Genomic DNA, 12226 nt, shown 5'->3' on the forward strand with positions numbered 1-12226 from the left:
CTAATTAGAGTTGTTTTTATTTAGAGTTACTTATTTTTATATTTTTTACTTTTTAAATATTTTTTCAGTTCGGTTCCATTTATATTTAGTCTACTTTTTCATAATATTTATTTATTTTATAATATATATATATTTTCATAATATATATTTATTTATTTCTTGTTATTTAAATACTTATTTTTAAATATTAATTTTGTTATTTATTATATTTATATTTTATGGTATATTTTTCATAAAATTTACTTTAAAATTTTCAATTAAAAAAATATTTTATTTAAAATTAATTTTTAAATATGTATTTTTATTTTCTCAATTTATTTTAAATATATATATTTTTTATGTATCTATAGATATTTATTTGTAGTTTATTTTAAATACTTATTTTTAAATATTAATTTTCAATTCATTTTTTTTAAATGTTTTTATTTATAATAATTTATTAAATTTTTTATCAAATTTACTTTTAATATATTTGTTCAGTTTTTAATATATTTATTTATTTTTTATATCATCAATATTTTTTAAGTGAGTTTATTTATTTTAAATATGTATTTTTATTCTCTCAATTAGTTTTTTTAATATTGTTTTTTATTTATTTATAAATATTTATTTCTGGTTTATTTTAAATGCTTATTTTTAAATATTCATTTTCAGTTCATTTTTAAATATTGATTTAGTTTTTTCTTTATAATTATTTATTTAATATTTTATAAAAATTTACTTTAAAATATTTTGTTAGTTCTTTTTAGATTTAAAAATAAATATTTTTATTATTATTTTTTTAAAATATTTTAAATATGTTTTTATTTTCTCAATTTATTTTTTAATATTGTTCTTTTATTTATTTATAAATATTTATTTCTAGTTTATTTGAAATGCTCATTTTTAAATATTCGTTTTCGAATATTTATTTTGTTTTTATTTATAATAATTTATTTAATATTTTATAAAATTTACTTTTAAAATATTTTATCCGTTTTTTACAAATATATATTTTTTATTTCATTTTAAATGTATTTTTAAATATGTATTTTTATTTTCTCAATTTATTTTTAAATATTGTTTTTATTTATTTATAAATATGTTTTTCTAGTTTATTTTAAATAGTTATTTTAAAGTATTCATATTTATTTTGTCTTTATTTATAGTAATTTATTCCGATTTTAAAAAATGTACTTTAAAATATATATTTTTATTTTTTTAATTTTTAAATGTATTTTTAAATACATATTTTTGTTTTCTTTTTCATGTATCTATAAATATTTATTTCCAATTTATTTACAATATTTTACATTTTTATTTTTCAATTTTTAAATATTTAAAAATGTATATGTTTTAATTTTTAATTTGAACACTGAACATGATATAAATGTGATGATGCTTTTCCTTTACTATCTGCTGCAACTCAGTCTTTATGACCAGAAGGTTTTTAACAACATGAATGCAATCAAGTGTGTCTAAATTTTTGGTTATCTTCAGCCACTAATTTCTGCTTAATTATGTATGTGAGTGTTGCTTTGAGACATGAACACACTGCGCTTCTCTCATATGAAGCTCTCTCTCTCTCTCTCTCTCTCTCTCTCATTATGTGTGTGTGTGTGATCAGTGTAAGCTGGAGCAGCAGGCGTGTTTGTCGGGGAAGGATCTGTCCGTTCTGTGCTCTGGTTCATGTCCTTGTATCGGTGCTGGACTTCCTAAAGCAGAACCCAAGATCAAGACGAATCCAGAGACGTCACCCGAGCCCAAACCAGGTCGGCACACGCGCATTAACCGCATCAGCTCACGCCGTAAATGTGCAAAATGATGTTTGGTGTCACAGCGAGTTCAGACATTCATGTTTTATGAAGCCTAGTTAGTTGAAATTTTAATGCATTTGAGTGAGTTTATTGTTTCTTTGCATTATTAATCTGCTGGCAGAAGTTAAAGAGACATCGTTCACCCGTAAGAATCCTGTCATTATTTACTGGATCTCGTGGTGTTTCTGTCTTTCTAGAGGTCTGTACCGGTCAGGATTTGGCAGATTTGGGCGACAGACTCCGAGACTGGTTTCAGCTTCTACATGGAAATGCTAAACAGAACAACTCTGGAAGACAAAGCACAGCGTCAGGTGAAAACACACAGTTTACTGCACTGGTTACTGTAAAGAAGTCTCTTCTACTCACCAAAGCTGCGTTTTTAAATTAAAAAATACTGTGAAAATTGTGAAATATTATTACATTTTAAAAAAGCTGTTTTCTATGTGAATACATGTTAAAATGTAATTTATTTCTGTGATCAAAGCTGAATTTTCAGCATCATTACTCCAGTCTTCAGTGTCACATGAGCCTTCAGAAATCATTCTAATATTCTAATTTTTTTAACATATATATATATATATTTTTTTTTAAATTTATTTTTAAATATTTATTTTCATTTTCTCAATTTATTTTTAAATATATATTTTTTTTATAAATATTTATTTCTAGTTTACTTATTTTGAAATATTTATTTTTAGTTTTTATTTTTAGTACTTTATTTACATTTTTATAAAGTGTATTTAATTTTTTTTAATGTACTTTTAAATATAGATTTTTATTTTCTTTCAGATTTCTTTACAAAGAAAAAAATCTAAAATTAGTTCTGAAAAAGAAAAGCATCATCACATTTGTATCACATTCCGTTAAAATTAAAAATTAATAAATATACATTTTTAAATATTTTACAATTTAAAATTAATATTTTAAAATATTTTAAATAAATTAAAAATGAAGGTTTATAAATAAAGAAAGAAAATTTTGTGATTTGATATTTTTTAGAACTTACAGATTAATAGAAATTTCAAAAGAACAGCATTTATTTTAAATTTGAAATTTGAATTTGAATTTGAATATTTGAAAAGTCTTTTCTAACAATATAAATGTCTTTACTGTCACTTTTGGTCAATTTAATTTCCTTTAAATTTAAAAATCAGTGTTTCTAAACTTCTCTTGAGCTTTCATAATGCATACTGTTACATGTATTATTTTTTAAATTGTAAGATTAGCGTTGTGAATTGCTGATAGTGGTCATTTTCTTCTTCGTCAGTGTTTGACCGGGGTCTTGTTGCCGGATGTAAGGACTCCATCGGCTGGATGTTCTCAAAGCTGGACACCAGTAATGATCTGTTCCTGGATCAGTCAGAATTGGCCGCCATAAACCTGGAGAAGTATGAAGTGTGCATCAGGCCCTTCTTCAACTCGTGTGACTCCTACCGTGACGGAAAGGTTTCCACGGCAGAATGGTGCCTGTGCTTCTGGAGAGAGAGTGAGTCTGTCGTCATTCACTGTTCAAACTGACACATTTTGTCCAATGAAAGAGTTTCTTGGTGCTTTGATTTAAAAAAAGAAAAAGTTCATTGGAAACAAAAGCTTATTTAAAGAAATATATATTATTATTTTTTTTTATTAATAAAGAGCCAAACAATGTTTAATTTAATTTAATTTAATTTAATTTAATTTAAAATGTAATTTAATTTACTTTAAAATTTAATTTAATTCAATTTAATTTAATTTATTTTAATTTAGTTTAATTTAAGCTTTAAAATTTAAGTTAATTTATTTTTAATTTTGTCCTTAGTCAACTTTTTTAATGAACTTTTCTTCTTTTTTTTTTTTTAAAATCATTAATTGGCTGATTTTTCATCTTTTTTTTTCATGTGTTTTTTTCCAGAACCTCCATGTTTGGCTGAAATCGAGAGGATCCAGATACAGGAGGCGTCTAAGAGGAAACCAGGTAAAAACACACAAACAGACAAACTAGAAAATGGTTAAAGCTGAAGACATTTGTGATTAGGAAAGGAAGGATATAATACACAATATCTGTTCAATGGAAAGACTCTCTATTTCTTTACATGGAATAAATGCATTGAATACATCAAAACATTACAATCAGACTTTTATTGAATTAGAAAAAGTGCTTATTGAATGAAAGAAAGGATGCAATGTGTTTTTTTATGTGTTACAGGGAATTTGTGGATTACATTGTATATAGGTGATGACATAAATACATCCATACAAAAATAAATCAATAAATAAAATTTAAAACATTTAATAAATAAATAAATAAATAAATAAATAAATATTTAAAATGCATAAATAAATATATATTTCAATAAATAAATAAATATTAAAAGTGCATAAATAAATAAATATTTCAATAAATAAATATTTCTATAAATAAATACATAATATGTAAAATGCATAAATAAATAAATATTTTAATAAATAAATATATAGTAAAAGTGCATAAATAAATACATATTTCAATAAATAAATATTTAAAATGCATAAATAAATATTTCAATAAATAAATGAATAAATATGTAAAATGCATAAATAAATAAATATTTCAATAAATAAATATATATTAAAAGTGCATAAATAAATATTTCAATAAATATTTAAAATAAATAAATATGTAAAATGCATAAATAAATAAATATTTCAACAAATAAATATTTAAAATGCATAAATAAATATTTCAATAAATAAATGAATAAATAAATAAATATGTAAAATGCATAAATAAATATTTCAATAAATAAATGCGTAAATAAATAAATATTTATACATTTATTTATGCTTTCAATAATTAAATGATGCATTTAACGATTTATTTATATATTTCAACATTTATTTAATTATTTAATTTTGAGTAATTTGGCCTTCCATAAGAGTTAGGTGATAGAGAATATCATTAGTTAGAAAATTAATGGAAGTCTATGCAATGTCCTCAGAGAGAGAGTGAAATAAACGTGTCCGTGTGGTTGCAGGCATGTACATCCCCAGCTGCGATGAGGACGGCTACTACCGTAAGCAGCAGTGCGACCACATCCGCGGCGAGTGCTGGTGCGTCGACCCTCACGGAGCCGAGGCCACGGGGTCACGTATCCACGGAAACCCCGACTGCGGTGAGTGACAGCCGCCGCTCTGCGGCTTTGTCGTCTTCATGTGACGTGGAGCGTGCGCCGATTAAAACGCGTCTGTGTGTCGTAGACGAGCTGCTCAGCTCCGGAGATTTCAGCAGCGGCGTGGGCTGGGAGGACGAGGAGGAGAAAGACGCCGACGAGAACGCAGAGGAAGAGGAGGAGGAGGCCGAGCCGGGAGAGAGCGACGACGGCGGATACATCTGGTAAAACACCTTTGACGTCCGTCATCCGGCGCACAGAACAAACCACCTGATTTATCGCTTCCTGAAACATTCAACCAGCATTTGAGTTTGCATTTCAGTGTTTTTTTAGTTTAACGGATGCAAGATTCAGATGCAAGAAAGACTCAAACTCTGCAACCCGGGAGACACGAAAACCTGGAGTTTGATGCATCATCATCATTAACGGGGTTATCACGGTTTATCTGAGCTGATTTATGCAACCGAACTTGTTGGATGTGGTTTCTAAACCTCTGGAGATCAGGTTTACACTCACTGTACAGACGTTCATTCGTGTGAATGTGAATATAATCATGAGTTTCAGCTTCTGTCTCTGTAAAAACAACACATCCGCTCCGACACGCTAAAGGTGATAAATTAGATGAATTTATAAAGCACACTCCCTAAATTAAGGCTCAGACACGACATATATGTGACGTTTGCTCTCTGGAGCAGCTAAAATACTCTCAAAATTCATTCTCCAATTCTCTGAATTTATGAAATTGGATTTTGTGAATATGAATAAGGTTATGAGTTCATCAATTGTTGTTTGTAAATATATCAACCTCTTTGTGAACTAGCTTGTATTTATTTATATATGTATAATTTATAAGTAATGTATTAATAGGTGTGTATTTATTCTGAATATAGAGTTTCGAACACATTGACAAACTCACAACCTCTTAAATATTCATAAAATATGATTTGGAAATGCAAAACCTACTTTATACAAATATGTTTGTGTATTTCTGAAGGATTCTTCATGAACTTAAGAACTGACCGATGTTTAATTTTATTACAAGTTGTAAGTATACATTTATAATTTATAAGTAATGTATTTATTATAAATATATATTTGCAAACAGAAATTGACACATCAAAATACATTAAAATATATATATAAAAAAAAATATAAAAAATATATATATATATATATAAACAGATAACAGTTTTTTTTCAAAAATCCTGCTTTTTATTATATTATCATGTTTTTATTGTTTTATTTTATTGTTTTAGTAAACTGTATTTTTTTTTAAAGTTATTTTTACTTGATCAAAATAACCCAACTGCAGTTTGATTTAGATTAAATGGAATGCACAATAAAAAAAAAAGTTTTTTGAAAAATGTTTAAAAAAGTTATCTTTTTTTGCAAATAAACTTTATGTAAAATATTATATAATATATATAAAATATTTACAAAATATTATTTGCAAATGCAAAGTTAACTTTCACAAACTGCAAAACCTAATTATTAAATGCAGTACATGTTTGCATCTTTCTGAAAGTTTCTACATCAGTATAAATAATTTTTTGTGAATGTGAATTAGTGTATATTTAAATTTATTAAATATATATTTATAATTCATAAGTAATGTATCTATATCTGTATCTAAGTATAATGTATCTAAATATACATTTGCAAACAAAAATTGACAAACTCAAAACCTAATTCATATTCACAAGATTTTATTTGCAAATGCATTTTTTTTGTATTTTTGTCTTTCTGAAAGTTTCCACATTTGAAGTTATTGTAAATATATATTTATAATTTATAAAATATTAATATTAATTAGTATAAATATTTTAATCTCAGTCCTTTCTGATTAAATAAAGATTAAATAAAAAAAAAATAATTATGTATTTAGATATAAATATATTAGTGCTGTCAAGCAATTAATCGCTATTAATCACATTCAAAATAAACGTTTTTGTTTACATAATGTATGTGTGTGGTGTGTATATTTATTATTTATATATAAATACACACACATGCATGTGTATATTTAAGAAAAATGTTACATTTACATATTAAATATAATATAATATAAATGATATGCATATAAATATATGCATGTAAATACATTTTCTAAATATATTCCGTGTGTGTGTGTCTTTGTGTATATATATATATATATAATAAATATACACAGTACACACACATATATTATGTAAACAAAAAATATTGCAAAACTTGATTCGTATTTACAAAATATGATTTGCAAATCATATTCAAAATTTTAAATTTACATTCACAGAAATTCAAAATCTAATCTTGTGTATTTCTGAAAGTTTCTACATGATCGTATATTTTTGTGAATGTAATTAGTTTACACTTTTGTGAATCATATTTTGTAAATGCATTAATTTTGAGATTATTTTAGCTCGATGTTGCTCTGCAGATCAAATAATTGCAAAAGAATCAATGTAGCAAACAGACAAATGACTGAAATGTAATGAACTGTACTACTATAATCCACGATGACTCACAACTGACATGTTTCGCTTTGACACTCGTCTCTGAATCAGAACTGACTCCGGTTTGTTGAATGTCCAGTTTGACATGAATGTGTCTTTGATTGTTTATTGAGGCCTGTGTGGAAGGTCAAAGGTCATTTTTGCTAAAACAAAACCTGAGTTATTATGTAAATGTTCTCTTGGCTTTATTTTCCGTATTGCATGATAGTTCACAACAGAAAGCTCTTTTATCGGCTCTTTCTCTGTAAGACGGCATTGAAAGCGCGACGTGCGATGTTGAGATGGTGGCGCGACGTCGGCTCTAGATCTGTGAAATAAAATGTTGTAAATAACTGAAGCGTCTCTCTGATACATGATCAGCTGCGTGTTTGTGTGTAAGGATGTATTTGATGTTCTCTACATCTTAAGAAACTCCGGAGGAGAAATATCTCTCACGATGCGGCGCGTTCATTGACTGAGTTTGACAAAGCGTCTGAAAATCAATATCTGGCAGCGAAACTGAATTAATAAACAGCCTCAGAGTCACTGAAATCCGCTGTGATATCGGCACACGCTAAAATCAAAGAGCGCGGCTCATGGGAATATGTGAGAATCAGATCATTTATGTTCTTTAATATGTTGAGTGCAGTGCATTATGGGATACTGTATTCCAGCTGTTTCCCAAATGTAGAAGATCATCTGTGCATACAGTCATTTGCATACTGTGCAACAGGGTTATTAGGTTCATTATTATAACTAAACCTAAAAACAACAAAAAAAATGTATTCATTTGAAATGCAATAAACTTTAACCGAAAAATATATATATATATATATATATATAATAACATTTAATTTAGTTGCGAAAACAACACTTCAAAAAAAATTTCTACTATAAACTTAATAAAAACTGGACAGGCATGTTTTAAAAAGGTAATAAATTACTATTATTAATCAGTAAAATTTCTTAAACTTTAACTAAAATTAAAATTTTAAATAATTTACATGATTAATAAAAACTATAAAAGATACTAAATTAAAATAACGAAAAACCTATAATGTTACTAAATTACTACAACTTGAAAATAAAAATAAAAACTAATTCAAAATATTACTCTATATTATAATTGTAAAAGAAAACTTACCACAAAGCTTTAACTAAACAAAGTAGAAAAATGAAAAGTAATTTAAAATATAAATAAAAATAAGTTACTAAACTACTATTACTAAATAAAACTATATTAGTTACTAAATTAATTTAATACTACAATTTGAACTAAAAACTAATATAAATAAAAAATATAAAAGTTACTAAATTACTATTACGAAACAAATGAGTCATTAAATTACTACAACTTTAAAATTAAAATTAAAAGTCTAAAATTAAAAACTAATTTTAATGTTTAATAAAAACTATAAAAGGTACTAAATTAACATTACTAAAAACTATAATGTTACTAAATTAATAAAACTAAGAATTACTAAATTACTACAACTTTAAAATTAAGATAAAACAAAGTATAACAATAAAAACGAACTCAAAATATTAATAAAAACTATATTTGTTACTAAATGAAAACTTACTACAAAATTTACCACAAAGCTTTAACTAAAATTAAAATAAAAACAAATTAGAAAAATGAAAGTAACTTAAAATATAAATTAAATTAATAGTTGCTAAATTACTCTTACTAAATAAAACTATATTAGTTACTAAATTAATATTACTAAAAAACACTGATTCACTAATTTGCTACAACTTTAAAGATAAAATAAAAACAAAAGTATAAAAATCCAACCATTTCAAAAATCAAAACAATTTCAAACTATGAATACATAATAATAAAATAAGACTGTGCACTGTATACATGTATGTACTGCAGAAATAGTAGTATGAATTTACAATTTATGCATTTGGCAAACATTATTATCCAAAGCAGCTTGCATTATTGTGAAGTTGTACATTTTATTCCATGCATTCACATACACTGTATATTTTAGTTCATGCATTCCCTAGGAATCAAACCCATGACCTTGCCGTTGCTGTTTGAGCTACAGTACGGTAGTTTGTTGCAGCTGTTAAATTCTCAGCGTGAAAAGAGAAAAATCTGGCAAAAGAAACCAGAAGGCTTTCAGCATAATGCAGAGGTGACGCAAGTGTTTCAGACTCTCAAACATTCACATTTGCACTACTACAAATTCAGAGTGTTTTATGAACACATTGAGGCTCAAACACACATTTATAACCAATGTAATCACACATGTGCTCTTTATATAAAGACAGTCCCCAGTTAAACTGGTGCTTGTCATCACTGCATCACTGTTTTCACCAGATTTGATGATCAGTGTCAGTGACTGAATGATCAGTGTGAATCTGGGAATCACTGCTGCCTCCTGCTGTTCTGCACTGGAACGGAAGGTTAAAACAGGTTAAAGGAATATTTCAGCCAATAATGACACTAATAATAATGATAATTTACTCATTTACTCACATTAACCCATATGACTATATGACTGATAATATATTCAATAAAACACAAAAAGAAAAAATCCATACACATTTTTCTATACAAAGAAAATTCAGAATTATAACAGTATTGCATATAAATTATTTGCCATAAATTCATCTCAGAATCCAGCTCTCAAATCTCACGCATTGGTGTGAATTACTGTTATGATGCTTTTATCAACTAAAAACAAAGTATTAAAAATAAAAACTAATTTAAATGATTAAGACTATAAAAGGTACTAAATTAACATTACTAAAAAACTATAATGTTACTAAATTAATAAAACTAAGAATTACTAAATTACTAGTAAATTTAAGTATAAAAATAAAAACTAATTGAAAATATTAATAAAAATAATAGTTACTAAAGTATTAACTATTACTAAATAAAACTATATTAGTTACTAAATTAATAAAATCAGTAAGTTTAATGTTTAAGTTAAGTTTAACTTCATTTCTGAAGTTTCATTGGTCCAGTTCACCTACAGCAGGTTTATATATATGTATATATATATATATATATATATAATAAATCAATTTATTTTAGCTAAGAAATAAAATGTTATGTTTGTACAATGCATACAATTACAATAAAGTTATGCTGTAAGAAAATGGTATTTTAATTTAATAAAAAAAGAAAATTGAAAGTAAAAGTAAAAAAAAAACGTTTGTGAAATGTAAATTAAAATCTATAATATATATGTATATATATATATATAAAATAAAGTAAATCTATGTGAAATATCAATTAAAATAAATATATATAAAAGAATAAGTTTATGTATATATATAATTTTTAATTATATTTTATTATTTTTTATATATTTATCTATTATTTATGTGTGTGTGTGTATATATATATATATATATATGTATATATATATAATATACATTTTTGTTATTTTTTATATATTTATTTATATAGAAAACATAATAGAAGAAAATGTTCATAAAACATTATTTGCAAATGCAAAGTTAACATTCACAAAATGCAAAACCTAATTCATAAATACACATTTGAACTGTTGTAAAAGTTGCTACAGCAAACTTTTTTCTAAATATAAATTAGCATATATTTAAATGTAAGTATATATTTATAATGTATAAGTAATGTATCTATATATGTATCGAGGTATAATGTATCTAAATATAAATTTGTTTGCAAACACAAATTGACAAACTCAAAACCTAATATTCACAAAATGTAATCAGCAAATTGACAAAGAAAGTATTTTTGCATCTTTCTACATCAGTAGATTGACTTTTTGTGATTTTGAATTAAGCTACATTTGAAGTTATTGTAAATATATATTTATTATTTATAAAAAATATTAATATTTCTGTATTAAAGAAATAATTATTATAAATATTATTATCATTATATTACATTTAGGGGTAGGAGCTGTCAAATGATTAAACGCTATTAATCACAAAATAAACGTTTTTGTTTACATAATGTATGTGTTTGCTGTATATATATATATGTATATATATAATATAATTTAATTTAATTTTAGTGATTTTTGCACTTAACCCTTAACCAGAGTACTTTATTATTAGTTTTAAAATTGATTACTAGCATTCTGAATTTTAGAAAAAAATCTAAATATTAATTATCAATACATTAAATGTATTTAAGATATAAATATAATAGTGCTGTCAAATGATTAAACACTATTAATCACATCCAAAATAAATGTTTTTGTTAACATAATGCACGTGTGTGGTGTGTATATTTTATATATATATACACACACACACACACACACACACACACACACACACACACACACACACATATACGCATACATGCATGTGTATATTTAAGAAAAATGTTATGATTTTTATGCATTTAATTTGATTTTAGTGATTTTTGCACTTGACCCTCAACCAGAGTACTTTATTATTAGTTTTAAAATTGTTTACTAGCTTTCTAAATTGAAAATCAAAATATTGAATAACAACAGCAGAAACGTTCAAAATACATATAGTTTATATTTGTTTACAGTCTGTTATGACCAATTCCTGTACACTCAAGTCAAGGCTATGAACAATAAAAACACATTTATACTCCATTATACAATATTTACAAATTTGCGAACGAAATTTGCGTCTGTGCCGTAGGCGTTCTCGTATCAGACGAGTCCAAACTTCATCTGATGATCAACAAACGCCGACGGCATCCGACGACAGACACTATATGAACATTATCTACACAAACACTGTACAGTAGAAGATATATTACAACATACTGTAGTTTATAATGCAGAAAGATGCTAAATAAAACTACAACACTCAAGTTTAACAGTGCAATGTAAAA

General features: G+C 25.2%; 1 protein-coding gene across 1 annotated transcript in view; it reads left to right on the forward strand.

Annotated features, from left to right (window-relative positions):
- Positions 1 to 7755, forward strand: part of LOC127174491 (testican-2) — a 46445-nt gene extending 38690 nt beyond the window's left edge. Inside the window, exons 5-10 of the mRNA XM_051124947.1 lie at positions 1607 to 1751; positions 1994 to 2107; positions 3064 to 3282; positions 3688 to 3750; positions 4790 to 4927; positions 5013 to 7755. Of these exons, the coding sequence (XP_050980904.1) occupies positions 1607 to 1751; positions 1994 to 2107; positions 3064 to 3282; positions 3688 to 3750; positions 4790 to 4927; positions 5013 to 5152 (819 nt within the window). The 3' untranslated portion in view covers positions 5153 to 7755. The remainder of the gene's footprint in view (positions 1 to 1606; positions 1752 to 1993; positions 2108 to 3063; positions 3283 to 3687; positions 3751 to 4789; positions 4928 to 5012) is intronic.
- Positions 7756 to 12226: the final 4471 nt, after the last annotated feature.

This window comes from Labeo rohita, chromosome 12 (genome assembly GCF_022985175.1).
Source record: "Labeo rohita strain BAU-BD-2019 chromosome 12, IGBB_LRoh.1.0, whole genome shotgun sequence".
Taxonomy (NCBI): domain Eukaryota; kingdom Metazoa; phylum Chordata; class Actinopteri; order Cypriniformes; family Cyprinidae; genus Labeo; species Labeo rohita.